Source organism: Salvelinus namaycush, unplaced genomic scaffold, assembly GCF_016432855.1.
Source record: "Salvelinus namaycush isolate Seneca unplaced genomic scaffold, SaNama_1.0 Scaffold216, whole genome shotgun sequence".
Lineage (NCBI taxonomy): Eukaryota > Metazoa > Chordata > Actinopteri > Salmoniformes > Salmonidae > Salvelinus > Salvelinus namaycush.
This window is the reverse complement of record NW_024058964.1, coordinates 269,846-294,254: the sequence shown is the minus strand read 5'-3', so window position 1 is coordinate 294,254 and position 24,409 is coordinate 269,846. Positions and strand designations below refer to the sequence as shown.

Below are 24,409 nucleotides of genomic sequence, written 5' to 3'. Positions count from 1 at the left end.
ATCTTTATACCTAGGCCCAGTCCCAAACCAATATTGAATCTTTATACCTAGGCCCAGTCCCAAACCAATATTGAATCTTTATACCTAGGCCCAGTCCCAAACCAATATTGAATCTCTACCTAGGCCCAGTCCCAAACCAATCTTTTAGTGCCTTGTTCACTCACCCTAGGGTTATGTTTAGGGCCGGTGGTTATGGTTAGTTACCTGTCCAGTCTGAGTCTCTAGTTTAGGGTCGGTGGTTAGGGTTCGTTACCTGTCCAGTTTGAGTCTCTGGGCCAACAGTCTCCAATCGGCCCCGTTGGGACAAGGTGTATCCAGGCTGCTGCAGATCTTCTGCCTGATGAGATAGGGGATCTGGAAAGCACTGGGTCCTGCTAGAGCCGTACCATTCAGGTTATTGTCCATCAGCAGGAACTCCGGGTCCAGGGGCCGACTGTCCTATAGGGCCAGAGGAATTTATAAAAGGTTATATAGGAATATATAGAGATATACACAGAGAGAGAGCTCCAGCCGAACACGTTCTGTATAGCTACGAGCCATGAACTATATAGTCCAAGGGACTGTTGTCTTCTTAGGTCATATGAACCAAATAATAACAGGATTAGAGTATAGAGAGTAGCAGCCAACATATTAAAGAACTGTATTGTTAAGAGAAAAAGAGAAGAGTCCATCTCTTTGGATAACACATCAACACATATCTTGGTGAGAGGCACATTGTGAAATACATCATATGTGTCCCTGAGTGTTACCTTGGCGATGTTGAAGTCGAGGCTGAAACTCTGTCCCTCCCCCTCTACCTGCCAGACACACAGCTGACAGGTGAGCTCACAGGTACTGAGGTTGAGCCGCTCCAGGGTGAAGGTACAGTGGAGGAACCGCTGGGAACCGTTCCAGATGTGGTAGAACGGGATCTCCTAGTGTACAAGAACAGAACACAATATATGACCATTATAAAGCAAGGTTTCAGATGTGACTAGCTGCCCCGTGAGAGAGTGACTTATATTAGTGGAGAAAGACAGGTACACAAATATCCTGGTTCTAAATGAGTAGATGTCCCAGGTCGTTGAGTAGGATAGTTCTGAGAGAGGAAGAAAACCAGGTCTCTATTCTGAATGGATTATGAATACATGAAGCTACCATAACTTTTTTCACCCCAAATATATATTTTTAAAGTGACTAGCTTTTAATAGCAGAACTTTGTGATACCGAAGCTCCAGCTCCTCTCTTTATAAACCAGTCAGGTACCAGCTGACTGTCTGATATAATTTATTCATGACTAAAACTTTCTCTCCCTGTCGCTCCATATGCATGTCTCGGAGAAGCACTGAGGTAAGGCAGAGGTACAGTACGTCAGACAAAATGAGACCGAAAGTCACAGAGGGGTAAGCTGAGAGGGAGAGAGAGGGGGGTAATAGAGAGAGAGAGAGAGTGAGAGAGGGGGGGGGGTAATAGAGAGAGAGAGGGGGGGGTAATAGAGAGAGGGAGTGAGAGAGGGGGGGGTAATAGAGAGAGAGGGAGAGAGGGGGGGGGGGTAATAGAGAGAGAGGGGGGGTAATAGAGAGAGAGTGAGAGGGGGGCAATAGAGAGAGATCGAGAGAGGGGGGGGGGTAATAGAGAGAGAGAGTGAGAGAGGGGGGGGTAATAGAGAGAGAGAGTGAGAGGGGGGCAATAGAGAGAGATCGAGAGAGGGGGGGCAATAGAGAGAGATTGAGAGAGGGGGGGGGGGTAATAGAGAGAGAGAGTGAGAGAGGGGGGGTAATAGAGAGATAGAGACATAGGGCTAAGGCATACACATCCAGGGCCTTAACCAAGCATACAGTATATACGAACTAGTATCTAACCATATTTACTAACTAGTATCTAACCACTCACATATACTAACTAGTATCTAACCATACAGTATATACTAACTAGTATCTAACCATTCCTATATACTAACTAGTATCTAACCACTCACATATACACTGCTCCAAAAAATAAAGGGAACACTAAAATAACACATCCTAGATCTGAATGAATGAAATATTCTTATTAAATACTTTTTTCTTTACATAGTTGAATGTGCTGACAACAAAATCACACAAAAATTATCAATGGAAATCAAATTTATCAACCCATGGAGGTCTGGATTTGGAGTCACACTCAAAATTAAAGTGGAAAACCACACTACAGGCTGATCCAACTTTGATGTAATGTCCTTAAAACAAGTCAAAATGAGGCTCAGTAGTGTGTGTGGCCTCCACGTGCCTGTATGACCTCCCTACAACGCCTGGGCATGCTCCTGATGAGGTGGCGGATGGTCTCCTGAGGGATCTCCTCCCAGACCTGGACTAAAGCATCCGCCAACTCCTGGACAGTCTGTGGTGCAACGTGGCGTTGGTGGATGGAGCGAGACATGATGTCCCAGATGTGCTCAATTGGATTCAGGTCTGGGGAACGGGCGGGCCAGTCCATAGCATCAATGCCTTCCTCTTGCAGGAACTGCTGACACACTCCAGCCACATGAGGTCTAGCATTGTCTTGCATTAGGAGGAACCCAGGGCCAACCGCACCAGCATATGGTCTCACAAGGGGTCTGAGGATCTCATCTCGGTACCTAATGGCAGTCAGGCTACCTCTGGCGAGCACATGGAGGGCTGTGCGGCCCCCCAAAGAAATGCCACCCCACACCATGACTGACCCACCGCCAAACCGGTCATGCTGGAGGATGTTGCAGGCAGCAGAACGTTCTCCACGGCGTCTCCAGACTCTGTCACGTCTGTCACATGTGCTCAGTGTGAACCTGCTTTCATCTGTGAAGAGTACAGGGCGCCAGTGGCGAATTTGCCAATCTTGGTGTTCTCTTGCAAATGCCAAACGTCCTGCACGGTGTTGGGCTGTAAGCACAACCCCCACCTGTGGACGTCGGGCCCTCATACCACCCTCATGGAGTCTGTTTCTGACCGTTTGAGCAGACACATGCACATTTGTGGCCTGCTGGAGGTCATTTTGCAGGGCTCTGGCAGTGCTCCTCCTGCGCCTCCTTGCACAAAGGCGGAGGTAGCGTTCCTGCTGCTGGGTTGTTGCCCTCCTACGGCCTCCTCCACGTCTCCTGATGTACTGGCCTGTCTCCTGGTAGCGCCTCCATGCTCTGGACACTACGCTGACAGACACAGCAAAACATCTTGCCACAGCTCGCATTGATGTGCCATCCTAGATGAACTGCACTACCTGAGCCACTTGTGTGGGTTGTAGACTCCGTCTCATGCTACCACTAGAGTGAAAGCACCACCAGCATTCAAAAGTGACCAAAACATCAGCCAGGAAGCATAGGAACTGAGAAGTGGTCTGTGGTCACCACCTGCAGAACCACTCCTTTATTGGGGGTGTCTTGCTAATTGCCTATAATTTCCACCTTTTGTCTATTCCATTTGCACAACAGCATGTGAAATTTATTGTCAATAAGTGTTGCTTCCTAAGTGGACAGTTTGATTTCACAGAAGTGTGATTGACTTGGAGTTACATTGTGTTGTTTAAGTGTTCCCTTTATTTTTTTGAGCAGTGTACTAACTAGCATCTAACCACTCACATATACTAACTAGTATCTAATCATTCATATATACTAACTAGTATCTAACCATCCATATATACTAACTAGTATCTAACCATTCATATATACTAACTAGTATCTAACCATACAGTATATATGTCACGTTCCTGACCTGTTTTCTGTTGTTTTTGTATGTGTTTAGTTGGTCAGAGCGTGAGTTGGGGTGGGTAGTCTATGTTCTGTGTTTCTATGTTGGGTTAATGTGTTGCCTGATATGGTTCTCAATTAGAGGCAGGTGTTTGACGTTTCCTCTGATTGAGAACCATATTAAGGTAGGCTGTTCTCACTGTTTGTTTGTGGGTGATTGTTGCTGTGTCTGTGTTTGTTACACCACACGGTACTGTTTCGTTTTTCCCTGTTCGTGCGTTCTTTGTTATATGTAGTTCACAAGTTCAGGTCTGTTTAACGTCGTTTGTTGTTTTGTAAATTATCAAGTGTCTTTCGTGTCAGTGTTCGTCTTGTCTATTAAATCATCATGTATTTATCACCCGCTGTGTCTTGGTCCACTCTTTCCCCGAAAGACGAACGTTACAGAATCACCCACCAACGAAGGATCAAGCAGCGGGTTAACGGGCAGCAGCGACAGCAGCAGTGGTACAAGGAGGAATGGACATGGGAGGAGATTCTAGACGGAGAAGGACCCTGGGCAGAGCCAGAGGAGTGTCGCCGCCCCAAAGCGGAGCTGGAGGCAGCGAAAGCGGAGAGGCGGCATTATGAGGCGCTAGCAAGGCAGAGCGGCTGGAAGCCCGAGAGGCTCACCCAAAAATTTATTGGGGGGGGGCACACGGGGAGTGTGGCAGAGTCAGGAGTCAGACCTGAGCCAACTCCCCCTGCTTACCGTAAGGAGCCGGTGAGGGCGGAATTGGAGGTGAGTGACACAGAGACAGTGAAGGAGTTAATGGGGAAATTGGAGGAGAGAGTTATGAGGGATGTACTGGTTTGGTGCATGAGGCACGGCATCCGTCCGACTGAACGTGTCGGTGAGTTGATGTCACCGGGAACAGCTCTCCATACTCGTCCTGAGGTGCGTGCTAGCCGTCTGGTTAAGACAGTGCCTACATCACGCACCAAGCCTCCTGTGGTTCTCCAGAGTCCTGTGCGTCCTGTTACTGCTCCACGCACTAGCCCTATGGTGCGTGTCTCCTGCCCATTACCACCAGAGCCTACACCACGCACCAGGCTTCCAGTGCGTCTTCAGAGCCCTGTTCCTCCTCCACGCACTCTCCCTGTGGTGCGTGTCTCCAGCCCGGTACCACCAGTTCCGGCACCACGCACCAAGCCTCCTGTGCGTCTCCAGAGCCCTGTACGCACTGTTCCTTCTCCCCGCACTCGTCCTGAGGTGCGTGCCCTCAGTCCGGTACCACCAGTTCCGGTACCACGCACCAGGCCTATAGTGCGCATCGAGAGTCCAGTGTGCCCTGTTCCTGCTCCCCGCACTAGCCTTGAGGTGCGTGTCTCCAGTCCGGTACCACCAGTTCCAGCACCACGCACCAGGCCTACTGTGCGCCTCAGCAGGTCAGAGTCGGCCGTCTGCCCAACGCCGCCTGCACTGCTCGTCTGCTCAACGCCGCCTGCACTGCTCGTCTGCCCAGCGCCGTCTGAGCTGCCTGCACTGCTCGTCTGCCCAGCGCCATCTGAGCCATCCGTCTGCCCAGCGCCGTCTGAGCCATCCGTCTGCCCAGCGCCGTCTGAGCCATCTGTCTGCCCAGCGCCATCTGAGCCATCCGTCTGCCCAGCGCCATCTGAGCCATCCGTCTGCCACGAGCCATTAGAGCCGCCCGTCTGTCCCGAGCCATTAGAGCCGTCCGTCAGTCAGGAGCCGCCGGAGCCGCCAGCCAGTCAGGAGCCGCCAGAGCCGCCAGCCAGTCAGGAGCCGCCAGAGCCGCCAGCCAGTCAGGAGCCGCCAGAGCCGCCAGCCAGTCAGGAGCCGCCAGAGCCGCCAGCCAGTCAGGAGCCGCCAGAGCCGCCAGCCAGTCAGGAGCCGCCAGAGCCGCCAGCCAGTCAGGAGCCGCCAGAGCCGCCAGCCAGTCAGGAGCCGCCAGAGCCGCCAGCCAGTCAGGAGCTGCCAGCCAGTCATGAGCTGCCCTACAGTCATGAGCTGCCCTCCAGTCATGAGCTGCCCTCCAGTCATGAGCTGCCCTCCAGTCATGAGCTGCCTTCCAGTCATGAGCTGCCCTCCAGTCATGAGCTGCCCTACAGTCATGAGCTGCCCTACAGTCATGAGCTGCCCTCCAGTCATGAGCTGCCCTCCAGTCATGAGCTGCCTTCCAGTCATGAGCTGCCCTCCAGTCATGAGCTGCCCTACAGTTCAGAGCTGCCCTACAGTCCGGAGCTGCCCTACAGTCCGGAGCTGCCCTACAGTCCGGAGCTGCCCTACAGTCCGGAGCTGCCACTCAGTCCGGAGCTGCCAGTAGTCCAGAGTTGTCCCTCTGTCCTAAGCTATCTCTCTGTCCGGAGCTATCTCTCTGTCCGGAGCTATCTCTCTGTCCTGAGCTACCTCTCTGTCCTGAGCTACCTCTCTGTTCTGAGCTACCTCTCTGTCCTGAGCTACCTCTCTGTCCTGAGTTGTCTCCTCTATTTAGGAGGGGCCTTGGTGAAGGTTCCTGGACCAGGGTCGGGGGCGAGGGTCGCCACTCAAGGGACGCTAAGGAGGGGGACAAAGACAATGGTGGAGTGGTGTCCTCGTCCTGCGCCGGAGCCGCCACCGCGGACAGATGCCCACCCAGACCCTCCCCTTGAGTTTTAGGGGTGCGCCCGGAGTTCGCACCTTGAGGGGGGGGGGGGGGTTCTGTCATGTTCCTGACCTGTTTTCTGTTGTTTTTGTATGTGTTTAGTTGGTCAGGGCGTGAGTTGGGGTGGGTAGTCTATGTTCTGTGTTTCTATGTTGGGTTAATGTGTTGCCTGATATGGTTCTCAATTAGAGGCAGGTGTTTGACGTTTCCTCTGATTGAGAACCATATTAAGGTAGGCTGTTCTCACTGTTTGTTTGTGGGTGATTGTTGCTGTGTCTGTGTTTGTTACACCACACGGTACTGTTTCGTTTTTCCCTGTTCGTGCGTTCTTTGTTATATGTAGTTCACAAGTTCAGGTCTGTTTAACGTCGTTTGTTGTTTTGTAAATTATCAAGTGTCTTTCGTGTCAGTGTTCGTCTTGTCTATTAAATCATCATGTATTTATCACCCGCTGCGTCTTGGTCCACTCTCTCCCCGAAAGACGAACGCTACAATATACGAACTAGTATCTAACCACTCACATATACTAACTAGTATTTAACCATACAGTATATACTAACTAGTATCTAACCATACAGTATATACTAACTAGTATCTAACCATATAGTATATACTAACTAGTATCTAACCATACAGTATATACTAACTAGTATCTAACCATACAGTATAAACTAACTAGTATCTAACCATTCATATATACTAACTAGTATCTAACTATTCATATATACGAACTAGTATCTAACCATTCATATATACTAACTAGTATCTAACCATTCATATATACTAACTAGTATCTAACCATTCATATATACTAACTAGTATCTAACCATTCATATACTAACTAGTATCTAACCATACAGTATATACTAACTAGTATCAAACCATCCATATATACTAACTAGTATCTAACCATACAGTATATACTAACTTGTATCTAACCATTCATATACTAACTAGTATCTAACCATACAGTATATACTAACTAGTATCTAACCATTCATATATACTAGCTAGTATCTAACCATTCATATATACTAACTAGTATCTAACCATATAGTATATACTAACTAGTATCTAACCATACAGTATATACTAACTAGTATCTAACCATTCATATACTAACTAGTATCTAACCATTATCAGTCATTTCCCCTACAAATCAGCTGGGCTAGACAATCTGGACCCTCTCTTTCTAAAATTATCCACCGCAATTGTTGTAACCCCTATTACTAGCCTAATCAACCTCTTTCTTATCGTCTGAGATTCCCAGAGATTGGAAAGCTGCCGCGGTCATCCTCCTCTTCAAACACTTAGACTCAAACTGCTACAGACCTATATCTATCCTACCCTGCCTTTCTAAGGTCTTCGAAAGCCAAGTTAACAAACAGATCACCGACCATTTCAAATCCCACAGTACCTTCTCCGCTATGCAATCTGGTTTCCGAGCTGGTCATGGGTGCACCTCAGCCACGCTCAAGGTCCTAAACGATATCATAACCGCCATCGATAAGAAACAATACTGTGCAGCCGTCTTCATCGACCTGGCCAAGGTATTCAACTCTGTCAATCACTGCATTCTTATCGGCAGACTCAACAGCCTTGCTTTCTCAAATGACTGCCTCGCCTGGTTCACCAACTACTTCTCAGATAGAGTTCAGTGTGTCAAATCGGAGTGTCTGTTGTCCAGACCTCTGGCAGTCTCTATGGGGGTGCCACAGGGTTAAATTCTCGGGCCGACTCTTTTCTCTGTATACATCAATGATGTTGCTCTTGCTGCTGGTGAGTCTCTGATCCACCTCTACGCAGACGACACCATTCTGTATACTTCTGGCCCTTCTTTGGACACTGTGTTAACTAACCTCCAGACGAGCTTCAATGCCATACAACACTCCTTCCGTGGCCTCCAACTGCTCTTAAATTCAAGTAAAACTAAATGCATGCTCTTCAACCGATCGCTGCCTGCACCTGCCCGCCCGTCCAGCATCACTACTCTGGACGGTTCTGACTTAGAATATGTGGACAACTATAAATACCTAGGTGTCTGGTTAGACGTAAACTCTCCTTCCAGACTCATATTAAACATCTCCAATCCAAAATTAAATCTAGAATAGGCTTCCTATTTCGCAACAAAGCATCCTTCACTCATGCTGCCAAACATATCCTTGTAAAACGGACTATCCTACCGATCCTTGACTTCGGTAATGTCATTTACAAATAGCCTCCAACACTCTACTCAGCAAATTGGATGTAGTCTATCACAGTGCCATCTGTTTTGTCACCAAAGCCACATAAACTACCCACCACTGTGACCTGTATGCTCTCGTTGGCTGGCCCTCGCTTCATACTCGTCGCCAAACCCACTGGCTCCAGGTCATCTATAAGTCTCTGCTAGGTAAAGCCCTGCCTTATCTCAGCTCACTGGTCACCATAGCAGCACACGCTCCAGCAGGTATATTTCACTGGTTCCCAAAGCCAACACTTAATTTGGCCGTCTTCCTTCCAGTTCTCTGCTGCCAATGACTGGAACAAATAGCAAAAATCTCTAAAGCTGGAGACTCATATCTCCCTCACTAACTTTAAGCATCAGTTGTCAGAGCAGCTTACCGATCATTGCACCTGTACATAGCCCGTCTGTAAATCGCCCACCTCATCCCCATATTGTTATATTATTATTTTTTTGCTCCTTTGCAGCCCAGTATCTCTACTTACACATTCATCTTCTGCACATCTATCACTCCAGTGTTTACTTGCTAAATTGTAATTTTTTGTCACTATGGCCTATTTATTGCCTTACCTCCCTAATCTTACTTCATTTGCACACACTGTATACAGTGAAGGAAAAAAGTATTTGATCCCCTGCTGATTTTGTACGTTTGCCCACTGACAAAGAAATGATCAGTCTATAATTTTAATGGTAGGTTTATTTGAACAGTGAGAGACAGAATAACAACAAAAAAATCCAGAAAAACGCATGTCAAAAATGTTATAAATTGATTTGCATTTTAATGAGGGAAATAAGTATTTGACCCCTTCTCAATCAGAAAGATTTCTGGCTCCCAGGTGTCTTTCATACAGGTAACGAACTGAGATTAGGAGCACACTCTTAAAGGGAGTGCTCCTAATCTCAGTTTCTTACCTGTATAAAAGATACCTGTCCACAGAAGCAATCAATCAATCAGATTCCAAACTCTCCACCATGGCCAAGACCAAAGAGCTCTCCAAGGATGTCAGGGACAGGATTGTAGACCTACACAAGGCTGGAATGGGCTACAAGACCATCGCCAAGCAGCTTGGTGAGAAGGTGACAACAGTTTCTGCGATTATTCGCAAATGGAAGAAACACAAAAGAACTGTCAATCTCCCTCAGCCTGGGGCTCCATGCAAGATCTCACCTCGTGGAGTTGCAATGATCATGAGAACGGTGAGGAATCAGCCCAGAACTACACAGGAGGATCTTGTCAATGATCTCAAGGCAGCTGGGACCATAGTCACCAAGAAAACAATTGGTAACACACTACGCCGTGAAGGACTGAAATCCTGCAGCGCCCGCAAGGTCCCCCTGCTCAAGAAAGCACATATACATGCCCGTCTGAAGTTTGCCAATGAACATCTGAATGATTCAGAGGACAACTGGGTGAACGTGTTGTGGTCAGATGAGACCAAAATTGAGTTCTTTGGCATCAACTCAACTTGCCGTGTTTGGAGGAGGAGGAATGCTGCCTATGACCCCAAGAAACCATCCCCACCGTCAAACATGGAGGTGGAAACATTATGCTTTGGGGGTGTTTTTCTGCTAAGGGGACAGGACAACTTCACCGCATCAAAGGGACGATGGACGGGGCCATGTACCGTCAAATCTTGGGTGAAAACCTCCTTCCCTCAGCCAGGGTATTGAAAATGGGTCGTGGATGGGTATTCCAGCATGACAATGACCCAAAACACACGGCCAAGGCAACAAAGGAGTGGCTCAAGAAGAAGCACATTAAGGTCCAGGAGTGGCCTAGCCAGTCTCCAGACCTTAATCCCATAGAAAATCTGTGGAGAGAGCTGAAGGTTCGAGTTGCCAAACGTCAGCCTCGAAACCTTAATGACTTGAAGAAGATCTGCAAAGAGGAGTGGAACAAAATCCCTCCTGAGATGTGTGCAAAGCTGGTGGCCACCTACAAGAAACGTCTGACCTCTGTGATTGCCAACAAGGGTTTTGCCACCAAGTACTAAGTCATGTTTTGCAGAGGGGTCAAATACTTATTTCCCTCATTAAAATGCAAATCAATTCATAACATTTTTGACATGCGTTTTTCTGGATTTTTTTGTTCATATTCTGTCTCTCACTGTTCAAATAAACCTTCCATTAAAATTATAGACTGATCATTTCTTTGTCAGTGGGCAAACGTACAAAATCAGCAGGGGATCAAATACTTTTTTCCCTCACTGTACATACTTTTCTATTGTGTTATTGACTGTACGTTTGTTTATTCCATGTGTAACTCTGTGTTGTTGTTTGTGTCGCACTGCTTTGCTTTATCTTGGCCAGGTCGCAGTTGTAAATGAGAACTTGTTCTCAACAGGCCTACCTGGTTAAATAAATTAAAAAAATTAAATTAAAAAATTCAGAGGGGAGAGCAGCTGCAGTACTCACATGTGGCCAGATGGGGGCACTGTGACCCAGGTGGACAGGAGAGGAGCAGGTGAGAGAGAGAGAGAGAGAGACAGAGAGAGAGAGGAAGTCTTCAGCAGCCCAGAGAGAGAAACCATCTCTGACGCCTCACTGAGACTGACTCCTGTCCTAAATTACACCCTATTCCCTCCCGAGTGGCGGTCTAAAGGCACTGCATCTCAGTGCAAGAGACGTCACTACAGTCCCTGGTTTGATTCCAGGCTGTATCACATCCGGCCGTGATTGGGAGTCCCATAGGGCGGCGAATAATTCGTCCAGCGTCGTCTGGGTTTGGCCGGGGTAGGCCGTCATTGTAAATAAGAATTTGTTCTTAACTGACTTGCCTAGTTAAATAAAGGTTAAATAAATTAAAAAAAATAATATTGCACTACTATTGACCAGGGCCCATAGGGTGCAATCTGGGACACAAGCTCTGTCTGTTCTAGTGTGATGTGCTTCTACTATTGCTGTTGTTTGTTTTGGCACAGATACAGTATTCTCGTTAGGGCCCTGCTGCTCTCAGACTAGGAGAGTTAGAGCCAGGAACTCACAGACACAGTATTCTCTTTAGGGCCCTGCTGCTCTCAGACTAGCAGAGTTAGAGCCAGGAACTCACAGACACAGTATTCTCGTTAGGGCCCTGCTGCTCTCAGACTAGGAGAAATAGAGCCAGGAACTCACAGACACAGTATTCTCTTTAGGGCCCTGCTGCTCTCAGACTAGGAGAGTTAGAGCCAGGAACTCACAGACACAGTATTCTCTATAGGGCCCTGCTGCTCTCAGACTAGGAGAGTTAGAGCCAGGAACTCACAAACACAGTATTCTCTTTAGGGACCTGCTGCTCTCAGACTAGGAGAGTTAGATCTGTGTACTTTCTCTCTCTCTCTCTCTCTCTCTCTCTCTCTTTCCTTCTCTCTATATTTCTCTCTCTCTGTCTCATTCTATATTTAATTATCTCTCTCTTGGTTCCTCTCTCCCCTCTCTGTCTTTCTTCTACCCCCCCCCTCCCTTCTCTCCTTATCCAGCTGTAGTAGGCCAAGCAAGTGTGAAGGAGAGGAGGAGGGAGAGAGGGAGGGAGGGAGTAGGAGAGGAGAGGTGGGGGTAAAGGAAAGAGGTGGAGAGAGGGAGGGAGGGAGTAGGAGAGGAGTGGTTGAGAGGTTCCAGGAGTCAGGATGTGAAGGTAGTTCCAGGTGTATTAATACACTCTTCTATATTTGATCTGAGCTCCCTTTGAGAGAGGCTCCTAGTAGAATCAATCAGACAGGAGCTGTGGAGGCTGCCGCACGCACAGTCCCCACGCACGCACGCACGCACGCACGCACACACGCACGCACGCACGCACGCACGCACGCACGCACACACACACACACACACACACACACACACACACACACACACACACAGACACACACACACACACACACACACACACACACACACACACACACACAGACAGACACAGTCCCCCCTCTCTGAAGGCACGGCATACTGATCCACTAAGCCTGAAGCAAGGCCACAATGGTTTTTAGGCAGAAGTCGTGCAAGTCCCTGACTCTCTCTCAACTCCCTCTATCCTAGAAATATTTCAAATGATCGATGGAAGATAAACCCAGAAAACATTCAATTAAAACTCCCCCAAAAACCTGAACATTTCCGAAAAGGGGACCACGAAGGGACCCTCTTTATCTCAGCATATTTGTGTCTCCAGCCATTTTTTAAAAATGTGGTCAAAAGTCTTTGAGACCTCATGTTGACTCGTTAAACCACTATTTCATTATAGTCTGATAAATGACCAAAATGTACTAGTTACCAAACACTGAGATAATGTGTCCCAAATTACATCATATTCCCTATGTAGTCCACTAAGGAGGCCAGGCTGCATACAGGCTGACCTAATTTTCCACATTCTGGTCCATCTTTGGCCACCAGATGTATGACCTCGCTAGGCCTTTCATTCTCGACATACCTGGCTGCGACTGGTGCAACAACTTCAGTAGCATACCCCCGCCCTTGTGGTGGGATAACTACTCTTGAACCCCACAGAACACACCCATCTCCAGCACTCAAGGCCAAGCGGTGAGTGTATTAAGGCATGATCCGAGGCTCTGTCACTGTAGGCCATCCTTTCAGGATAAATTCATGCACTTGTGATAACGTCACATCCTTTGAAGTCCGTTTGCTTGATTTGTGCCGTGTTCACCGGTGCATCGTCCAACACGTCGATCATCAAGACTTGGTCATTTTCTCCTACCTGAGCGATGATTTGTGGAACGGACAGCCTACTCAGAGCATCAGCAGTCCCATGGTATCTACCTGGCTTGTAAATGGTTCTGTACTCGTAGGCCCTGAGCCACACAGCGCAACGTTGAACTATTGGAGCTTTTGTTCATGGAACAGAATGTCACGACTTCCTCTTCCTGTTCGGGCGGCGCTCGTCGCCGGTCTACTAGCTGCCACCGATCCCTTTTTCCTTTTCGTTTGGTTTTGTCTGTCTTGTTGTTCACCTGTGTCGAGTTTAGGTTAATTGTGGGGTATTTCATCTCGCCCTACCCTCTGGGTTTTGTGCGGGATTGTTTGTGTATCTGTCATTTGTTTGGGTTGCGTTTTGGTTTGTTCTGTTGAACAGGTGTTTGGGTTGCGTTTTGGTTTGTTCTGTTGAACAGGTGTTTTTTCATGACTGCGTTCCTGTTTCTGTTGAGGTCCTGTTGTGGTCCTGTTGTGGTCCTGTTGTGGTCCTGTTGTGGTCCTGTTGAGGTCCTGTTGTGGTCCTGTTGTGGGCCTGTTGTGGGCCTGTTGTGGTCCTGTTGTGGTCCTGTTGTGGTCCTGTTGTGGTCCTGTTGTGGTCCTGTTGTGGTCCTGTTGTGGGCCTGTTGTGGGCCTGTTGTGGTCCTGTTGTGGTCCTGTTGTGGTCCTGTTGAGGTCCTGTTGTGGTCCTGTTGTGGTCCTGTTGTGGTCCTGTTGTGGTCCTGTTGTGGTCCTGTTGTGGTCCTGTTGTGGTCCTGTTGAGGTCCTGTTTCTGTGGTGGTCCTGTTGTGGTCCTGTGGTGGTCCTGTGGTGGTCCTGTTGTGGTCCTGTTGTGGTCCTGTTGTGGGCCTGTTGTGGTCCTGTTGTGGTCCTGTTGTGGTCCTGTTGTGGTCCTGTTGTGGTCCTGTGCCTGTTCTTTATTGGACGTGTAAATAAACGCCCTTCCTGCAATTCTCACTCTCCTGCGCCTGACTCCACACCCACCTCTCCTAGGGAGAACCTGACGCAGAGAGATCAGAGGCTTATGGTCCGTCACAACAGTGAATGTTCTCCCATATAAGTACTAGTGGAATCTCTGTATTCCGAATAATGACAGCCAGTCCATCCTTGTCCAGCTGGGAGTACTTTTGCTCCGCTGGCGACAACGTTCTTGACATGAACCCGATAGGTTTCTCTGCACCATTCTCCATCCGGTGGGATAGCACCGCCCCCACACCATTCGATGAGGCGTCACACGATAAGATGAGATCTCTGTCTGCTGAGTAGTGCACTAGCACTTCAGCTGATTACAGTAACACCTTTGACTTTGCAAAAGCTTCTTCCTGTCTTTCTGACCATTTCCCTATAGGTGGATGTAGAGGAGCTAAGAGGGTAGAGAGGTTCGGGAGGAAGCGATTGTAATAGTTCAGTAAGCCTAGCGGCGCTTTCAGCGCCGTAACGTTTGTAAGACAACCCTCACTTTAGCTTTGACAGCGTGTAACCCCTTGGCATCCACCTTGTGACCCAGGTACTGCACTTCATCAGCTAACAGTGTACACTTGCTCCTCTTCAGCTGGAGACCGACCTCCGCCATCCTTCTCAAAAGATTCTGAGATGCTCCTCCTTCGTGACCCCTAATGACCAGAATGTCGTCGAGGTAAACCGTTACCTTGGGTACCCCTGCAGAACCCCCTCCACGGTTCTTTGGAAGATAGCTGGTGCAGAAGACACCATGAAAGGTAAGCGTTTATAGGTAAACATCCCTCTGTGGGTGTTTATGGTCAGGTACTTCTGTGAAGCTTTAATCATTAGCACTTGCTGATATGCGTGACTCATGTCTAGTTTTGTGAACTGTTGCCCTCCTGTTAACGTTGAAAGCAAATCCTCCACTTTGGGTATACGGTACTGCTCCAGAGAGGAAACTCTATTTACAGTCAGCTTGTAGTCACCGCATAATCTGATTGAACCATCTGGTTTTAATATGGGAACAACTGGTGCTGCCCACTCAGAGAAGTTGACAGGAATAATTATATCCTCTGCTAAGAGTCTGTCAATTTCCACATCCACTTTAGGCTTCATGGCATATGGAACTGATCTTGGCCCATAGAATCTGGGAGTAGCATCAGCAGCAACATGAATGGTAGCTTGGACCCCTTTTAATGTCCCGAGCTCTTCTTTGAAAACACACTCATGCTTTGAAAGCACCTGCTGCAGTGTCATTGTCTCTGTGGTGACATGTTTGATTTCATCCCATCCTTACGTAGTATCTTAAGAGGCTTCTTAGATTGATGACACCGGACACGTAAGTACGTTTTAGTATTTAATTGTAACTTAGAATAACATTCCCTAATGCACCTGGCATAAGCTTTCTTAGGCTTTCTCAAGCATGGTTATATATACAGTTGAAATCAGACGTTTACATACACTTAGGTTGGAGTCATTAAAACTCGTTTTTCAACCACTCCACAAATTTCTTGTTAACAAACGATAGTTTTGGCAAGTCGGTTAGGACATCTACTTTGTGCATGACACAAGTCATTTTTCCAACAATTGTTTACAGACAGATTTTTTCCCTTATAATTTACTGTATCACAATTCCAGTTGGTCAGAAGTTTACATACACTAAGTTGACTGTGCCTTTAAACAGCTTGGAAAATTCCAGAAAATTATGTCATGGCTTTAGAATCTTCTGATAGACTAATTGACATAATTTGAGTCAATTGGAGGTGTACCTGTGGATGTATTTCAAGGCCTACCTTCAAACTCAGTGCCTTTTTGCTTGACATCATGGGAAAATCAAAAGAAATCAGCCAAGACCTCAGGAAAAAATTTGTAGACCTCCACAAGTCTGGTTCATCCTTGGGAGAAATTTCCAAACAACTGAAGGTACCACGTTCATCTGTACAAACAATAGTACGCAAGTATAAACACCAAGGGACCACACAGCCGTTATACCGCTCAGGAAGGAGACGCGTTCTGTCTCCTAGAGATGACCGTACTTTGGTGCGAAAAGTGCAAATCAATCCCAGAACAACAGCAAAGGACCCTGTGAAGATGCTGGAGGAAACAGATACAAAAGTATCTATATCCACAGTAAAACGAGTCCTATATCGACATAACCTGAAAGGTCGCTCAGCAAGGAAGAAGCCACTGCTCCAAAACCACCATAAAAAAGCCAGACTACGGTTTGCAACTGCACATGGGGACAAAGATCGTAATTTTTGGAGAAATGTCCTCTGGTCTGATTAAACAAAAATAGAACTGTTTGCCCATAATGACCATCGTTATGTTTGGAGGAAAAAGGGGGAGGCTTGCAAGCCAAAGAACACCATCCTAACCATGAAGCACGGGGGTGGCAGCATCATGTTGTGGGGGTGCTTTGCTGCAGGAGGGACTGGTGCACTTCACAAAATAGATGACATCATGAGGGAGGACAATTATGTGGATATATTGAAGCAACATCTCAAGACATCAGTCAGGAAGTTGAAGCTTGGTCACAAATGGGTCTTCCAAATGGACAATGACCCCAAGCATACTTCCAAAGTTGTGTCAAAATGGCTTAAGGACAACAAAGTCAAAGTATTGGAGTGACCATCACAAAGCCCTGACCCCATTCCTATAGAAAATGTGAGGGCAGAACTGAAAAAGCGTTTGCGAGCAAGGAGACCTACAAACCTGACTCAGTTACACCAGCTCTGTCAGGAGTAATGGGCCAAAATTCATCCAACTTATTGTGGGAAGCTTGTGGAAGGCTACCCAAAACGTTTGACCCACGTTAAACAATTTAAAGGCAATGCTACCAAATACTAATTGAGTGTATGTAAACTTCCGACCCACTGGGAATGTGATGAAAGAAATAAAAGCTGAAATAAATCATTCTCTCTACTGTTATTCCGACATTTCACATTCTTAAAATAAAGTGGTGATCCTAACTGACCTAAGACAGTGAATTTTTACTAGGATTAAATGTCAGGAATTGTGAAAAACTGAGTTTAAATGTATTTGGCTAATGTAAACTTCCGACTTCAACTGTAGCAGACATCGAAAACAGCTACGGAAATCGGGAAGCAAACCACTGTCTTGAATCAATACTGACATCTATTGGTAAACATAAATATACCAGGTTACTACAGTTAGTCACGCTCTATCAGATATCACTGCAAACATTTCCCTGTTCCAAAATCTGTAGAATTGCAGGAAATGAGCTGTAAAACAAAACTGTCGATGTGCCCTTGAGCAAGGCACTAAACCTGAATTTGCTCTTGGGACGCAGTACTGCTATGGCTGACCCAGTAAAACAACACATTTCACTGCACATATCCGGTGTAACTGACAATGAAAATATATTTTAAACTCACCTGGTACCCGGCCAGTAGTTTGCTCCTCCAGTGTGCCTGGGGCATGTCGTGGATGGAGAGGCGCAGGTTGTGGTAGCTGTCTTTAAACAGCAGGACATGGGGCTCATCAATCAGACGACCCCCTAGCTGTCTCTCCATCTGCATCACCTCCTAGAGAGAGAGAGAGAGACAGAGAGAGAATCAGAAGGAGGACGGGAGGCACACACACACTCATGGGTGCCTGACTTAGTCTGAGGGGGGGGGGGGGGGGGGGTGTGGAAAAAGCTCAGTAGGGGACAATTCTACCCAGTTTCTTAACAGGGGAAATCATTTTTCTCAAGTTTTATTATAATAAATTATATTGAAAAAGTGTTTTAATTATTAGATTACTTATCTACTCCCTTCCCTGAAAATCCCACCCACAGTGATCGATTGACAGGTCTGAAACACTACCACCCTGTGACTCACAAACATCCCGCCTCCTCCGCTGACAATCCCACCCACAGTGATCGATTGACAGGCCAAACTGTTACGAATGTGGCCAGGAAAAAGCAGGACAACGAGGAAATGAAATCGAAAATGGGAGGAATTAATATTGTTTTACCCAATAAGCATTGTTAAATTGCACATTATTATTTTTTTTGTGTCAAAGAATACAATCCCAGTAATGTAACACAATTACACGTAAACTTTTGATTGATTTATCTTCTAGCAAATGTTATCTGGTAGTGTTTATCTGGTAGTGTTACCTGGTAGTGTTATCTGGTAGTGTTATCTGGTAGTGTTATCTGGTAGTGTTATCTGGGTAGTGTTATCTGGTAGTGTTTATCTGGTAGTGTTATCTGGTAGTGTTTATCTGGTAGTGTTATCTGGTAGTGTTATCTGGGTAGTGTTATCTGGTAGTGTTTATCTGGTAGTGTTATCTGGTAGTGTTTATCTGGTAGTGTTTATCTGGTAGTGTTATCTGGGTAGTGTTATCTGGTAGTGTTATCTGGTAGTGTTATCTGGTAGTGTTATCTGGTAGTGTTTATCTGGTAGTGTTATCTGGTAGTGTTATCTGGGTAGTGTTATCTGGTAGTGTTATCTGGTAGTGTTATCTGGTAGTGTTATCTGGTAGTGTTTATCTGGTAGTGTTATCTGGTAGTGTTATCTGGTAGTGTTTATCTGGGTAGTGTTTATCTGGTAGTGTTTATCTGGTAGTGTTATCTGGTAGTGTTTATCTGGTAGTGTTATCTGGTAGTGTTATCTGGTAGTGTTATCTGGTAGTGTTATCTGGTAGTGTTATCTGGTAGTGTTATCTGGGTAGTGTTATCTGGGTAGTGTTATCTGGTAGTGTTATCTGGTAGTGTTACCTGGTAGTGTTTATCTGGTAGTGTTTATCTGGTAGTGTTTATCTGGTAGTGTTTATCTGGTAGTGTTTATCTGGGAGTGTTATCTGGGAGTGTTATCTGGTAGTGTTATCTGGTAGTGTTATCTGGTAGTGTTATCTGGGTAGTGTTATCTGGGTAGTGTTATCTGGGTAGTGTTTATCTGGTAGTGTTATCTGGGTAGTGTTTATCTGGTAGTGTTTATCTGGTAGTGTTAATCTGGTAGTGTTTATCTGGTAGTGTTTATCTGGTAGTGTTTATCTGGTAGTGTTATCTGGTAGTGTTATCTGGGTAGTGTTATCTGGTAGTGTTTATCTGGTAGTGTTATCTGGTAGTGTTTATCTGGTAGTGTTTATCTGGTAGTGTTTATCTGGTAGTGTTATCTGGGTAGTGTTATCTGGGTAGTGTTATCTGGTAGTGTTATCTGGTAGTGTTATCTGGGTAGTGTTATCTGGTAGTGTTATCTGGTAGTGTTATCTGGTAGTGTTATCTGGTAGTGTTATCTGGGTAGTGTTATCTGGTAGTGTTATTTGGTAGTGTTTATCTGGTAGTGTTATCTGGTAGTGTTATTTGGTAGTGTTTATCTGGTGGTGTTATCTGGTAGTGTTACCTGGTAGTGTTACCTGGTAGTGTTACCTGGTAGTGTTATCTGGTAGTGTTTATCTGGTAGTGTTATCTGGGTAGTGTTATCTGGTAGTGTTATCTGGTAGTGTTTATCTGGTAGTGTTATCTGGTAGTGTTATCTGGTAGTGTTTATCTGGTAGTGTTTATCTGGTAGTGTTATCTGGTAGTGTTATCTGGTAGTGTTATCTGGTAGTGTTATCTGCAAGGGCACTGAACAAGAACTGTCCATTTGAAAAATGCAGACCGGAGTTTTGCACTTAAATTTGGTCATTGATTATGTTCTCATGAAAATAGTATCACGAACGTATTATTATTTTATCATTATCATTGTCGCATTAGCTTTTTGGAGGGCAGCTATAGAAAGTGCCTATAGAAAGTCTTGGATTTCTTCACATTTTATTGTGTTTACAAAGTGGGATTAAAATGGATTTAATTAACATTTTCTTTGTCAACAATTTACACAAAGTGTTCTGTAATTTCAAAGTGGAAGAAAAATGTTATTTTGTTTTTAGGATTAATGAAGAATAAAGCACTAATATATTTTGATTAGATGAGTTTTCACACCCCTGAGTCAATACATGTTAGAATCACCTTTGGCAGAGGTCACAGCTGTGAGTCTTTCTGGGTAAATCTCATAAGAGCTTTGCACATCTGGATTGTACAGTATTTGCCCATTATTAATTTCAGATTTTCAAGCAGATCTAAGTCTACTGTAATTTGACCACTCAGGAACATTCACTGTCTTCTTGGTAAGCATCTCCAGTGTATATTTGGCCTTGTGTTTTAGGTTATTGTCCTGCTGAAATGTGAATTCATCTCCCAGTGTCTGATGGAAAGCAGACTGAACCATTCCGTTTCTTATATATCCTGGAGAAACTCCCCAGTCTTTGACACTTACAAGCATACCCATAACATGATGCAGCCACCACTATTCTTGAACATATGAAGGCAGTTACTCGGTGATGTGTTGTGTTGGATTTGGCCCAAACATAAGGCTTTGCATTTAGGCTAAAAAGTGTATTTCTTTACTTTCTCGCCTTGTTGCATACATGTTTCTTTGTATTCTTCTTTTCACACTGTCATTTAGGTCATTATAGTGGAGTCACTACAATGTTGTTGATCCATCCTCAGTTTTCTCCCATCACAGACATTGATCTCTGGTAGCTGTTTTAAAATCACTAATGGACTCATGGTGACATCTCAGAGCCGTTTCCTTCCTCTCCTGCAGTTCAGAAGGACGACTGCATCTTTGATGTTTCTGGTTGATTTAATACATAATCCACAGCATAATTATTAACTTGACCATGCTTAAAGAGATATTGAATGTCTGATTTGCTATTTTTACCCAGCTACCAATCACTACCCTTCTTTATGAGGCTTTTGAAAAGCTCCCTGGTCTTTGAAATTGAATATGAGTTTGAAATTCACTACTTGACTGAGGGACCTTATAGATGTTGTATATATGGGGGACAGAGGAAGGGGTTAGTCATTAAAAAATCATGTCAACCCCTATTAATTCACACAGACTGAGTCCATGTAACTTATTATGTGATTTGTTAAGCCACATTTTACTCCTGAACTCATTTAGGCTTTCCTTTTAACAAAGGGGCTGAATACATCTGTAACGACCATGTTTCAGTTATTACATTTTATATTAATCTGTAAACATTTGTATAATTTTTTCTTCTTCTCTGATATTATGGAGTATTTTGTCTATCTCAATGACAAAAAATTAAAATAAAATGTTTTTTGCAATCCCACTTTGTATTCCAACAAAATGTGAAAAGAAATTCTATTGGCACTGTAAATCCATAAATTGCGACCCCGAATCTGCAAAAGAAAGAATAACATGTAACTCTGGGAATATGGGTCACATTTGAACAGTTTGGGCTATAGCAGGTAATATGGGCCATATTTGAACAGTTTGGGCTATAGCAGGTAATATGGGTCACATTTGAACAGTTTGGGATATAGCAGGTAATATGGGCCATATTGGAACAGTTTGGGCTATAGCAGGTAATATGGGCCATATTTGAACAGTTTCAGCTATAGCAGGTAATATGGGCCATATTTGAACAGTTTGGGCTATAGTAGGTAATATGGGCCACATTTGAACAGTTTGGGCTATAGCAGGTAATATGGGCCATATTTGAACAGTTTGGGCTATAGCAGGTAATATGGGCCATATTTGAACAGTTTGGGCTATAGTAGGTAATATGGGCCATATTTGAACAGTTTGGGCTATAGCAGGTAATATGGGCCATATTTGAACAGTTTGGGCTATAGAGGGTAATATGGGCCATATTTGAACAGTTTGGGCTATAGTAGGTAATATGGGCCATATTTGAACAGTTTCAGCTATAGCAGGTAATATGGGCCATATTTGAACAGTTTGGGCTATAGTAGGTAATATGGGCCATATTTGAACAGTTTGGGCTATAGAGGGTAATATGGGCCATATTTGAAAAGTTTGGGCTATAGCAGGGGTCTCCAACCTTTTCTTTGATAAAGGCTAACATCTCATAAACAGACTGCATGTTGTGTTATTGTGTAGGCCAGATTTTTTTTATTACATTTTTACTTTATTTAACTAGGTAAGTCAGTTAAGAACAAATTCTTATTTTCAATGACGGCCTAAGAATAGTGGGTTTACTGCCTTGTTCAGGGACAGAATGACAGATTCGTACCTTGTCAGCTCGGGGATTCGATCTTGCAACCTTTCAGTTACTGGCCCAACGCTCTAACCACTTGGTTACCTGCCACATGTTATGAATATGAACAAATAACACAATTGCATATGTCATGTAACTGCGTTTTGGTTCTTAAAACCATACACATAAAAAAATAAATAATAATTCTACCTTGAGAGTCTTACCAAAATTTTAGGATAAAGAGAAAATAAAAGGGTTTTACATTTGAACAAAGGACTAGGCTACTACATATCAATAATTGTTTAAATTGTCATTCTGTTTAATAGTGACCTTTTGAACAGCAGCCACAGTGTGTAGTCTACATATTGACGACACATCGTGAAGAAGCAGAATAACAGAAGTGTAGTCTCAGCAAGCACACTAATTGACCGTTCCGCTTTTCCTCCAACGTTTAATTTTTTTTTTTGGGGGGGGGGACGCTATTATTTGAAGCACCGTCACCCTGAAGAATTTTTAAATGAACTTGTCTCCTCAGCGTACATATTACATATTTACATATGCGTACATATTACATATTTGATGCAAAGAGGGCGGAAATTGCTTATTTGGTCGATATTACTCACCAAACCAAGCAGAGCTGTTTTATCGAGATTAAAAATATCCTGTGTTTTGTTTCTGCATGCAGACACAGCTTGGTTACATTATAACCTGGAAGAGGACAGCCTTCGAGAATACTCATTGGCAGCCCCTTGAGAATACTCATTGACAGCCCCTTGAGAATACTCATTGACAGCCCCTTGAGAATACTCATTGACAGCCCCTTGAGAATACTCATTGACAGCCCTTGAGAATACTCATTGACAGCCCTTGAGAATACTCATTGACAGCCCTTGAGAATACTCATTGACAGCCCTTGAGAATACTCATTGACAGCCCTTGAGAATACTCATTGACAGCCGTAGAGAATACTCATTGACAGCCCTTGAGAATACTCATTGACAGCCGTCGAGAATACTCATTGACAGCCCTTGAGAATACTCATTGACAGCCCTTGAGAATACTCATTGACAGCCCTTGAGAATACTCATTGACAGCCCTTGAGAATACTCATTGACAGCCCTTGAGAATACTCATTGACAGCCGTTGAGAATACTCATTGACAGCCCTTGAGAATACTCATTGACATCCCTTGAGAATACTCATTGACAGCCGTCGAGAATACTCATTGACAGCCGTCGAGAATACTCATTGACAGCCCTTGAGAATACTCATTGACAGCCCTTGAGAATACTCATTGACAGCCCTTGAGAATACTCATTGACAGCCCTCGAGAATACTCATTGACAGCCCTTGAGAATACTCATTGACAGCCCTTGAGAATACTCATTGACAGCCGTCGAGAATACTCATTGACAGCCCTTGAGAATACTCATTGACAGCCGTCAAGAATACTCATTGACGGCCCCTTGAGAATACTCATTGACAGCCCTTGAGAATACTCATTGACAGCCCGTGAGCTACCTGACATGCATTCTTTGTAGGCTGATGGAAGGCTACTCAGTCAGTGGGAGAATCTCAATTGCAAAAACCTCACGTCCTCTCGCCTCTTTCCTCGCCTCCTTTTAAAAACCAATTGGAGGAGAAGGTCAGAGGGGAGGGAGTCCGAGAAGCCAATGAGTTTTGAGAAGGAGGCGATGAAAGAGGACATGAGGAGTATGCCAAGAGATTCTCCCTCAGAGTCAGAGTGCACTATAGGACCAACACCATCAACACTATCAGACGAACACCATCAACACTATCAGACCAACACCATCAACACCATCAGACCAACACCATCAACACTATCAGACCAACACCATCAACACCATCAGACCAACACCATCAACACTATCAGACCAACACCATCAACACTATCAGACCAACACCATCAACACTATCAGACCAACACCATCAACACTATCAGGCCAACACCATCAACACTATCAGACCAACACCATCAACACTATCAGACCAACACCATCAACACTATCAGACCAACACCATAAACACTATCAGACCAACACCATCAGGCCAACACCATCAACACTATCAGACCAACACCATCAACACTATCAGGCCAACACCATCAACACTATCAGACCAACACCATCAACACTATCAGGCCAACACCATCAACACTATCAGACCAACACCATCAACACTATCAGACCAGCACCATCAACACTATCA

At 45.1% G+C, this 24,409-nt stretch overlaps 1 protein-coding gene across 1 annotated transcript in view; it reads right to left on the bottom strand.

Moving 5' to 3' along the window:
- Window positions 1-253: 253 nt before the first annotated feature.
- unc5a (unc-5 netrin receptor A) overlaps window positions 254-24,409 on the bottom strand; it is a gene marked incomplete at its 3' end in the record, with an annotated part of 180,109 nt that continues 155,953 nt past the window's right edge. Inside the window, exons 9-11 of the mRNA XM_038984141.1 lie at window positions 17,560-17,709; window positions 750-914; window positions 254-438 (exon numbers count right to left, since the gene is read on the bottom strand). Coding sequence (XP_038840069.1) covers window positions 254-438; window positions 750-914; window positions 17,560-17,709 — 500 coding nt within the window. The remainder of the gene's footprint in view (window positions 439-749; window positions 915-17,559; window positions 17,710-24,409) is intronic.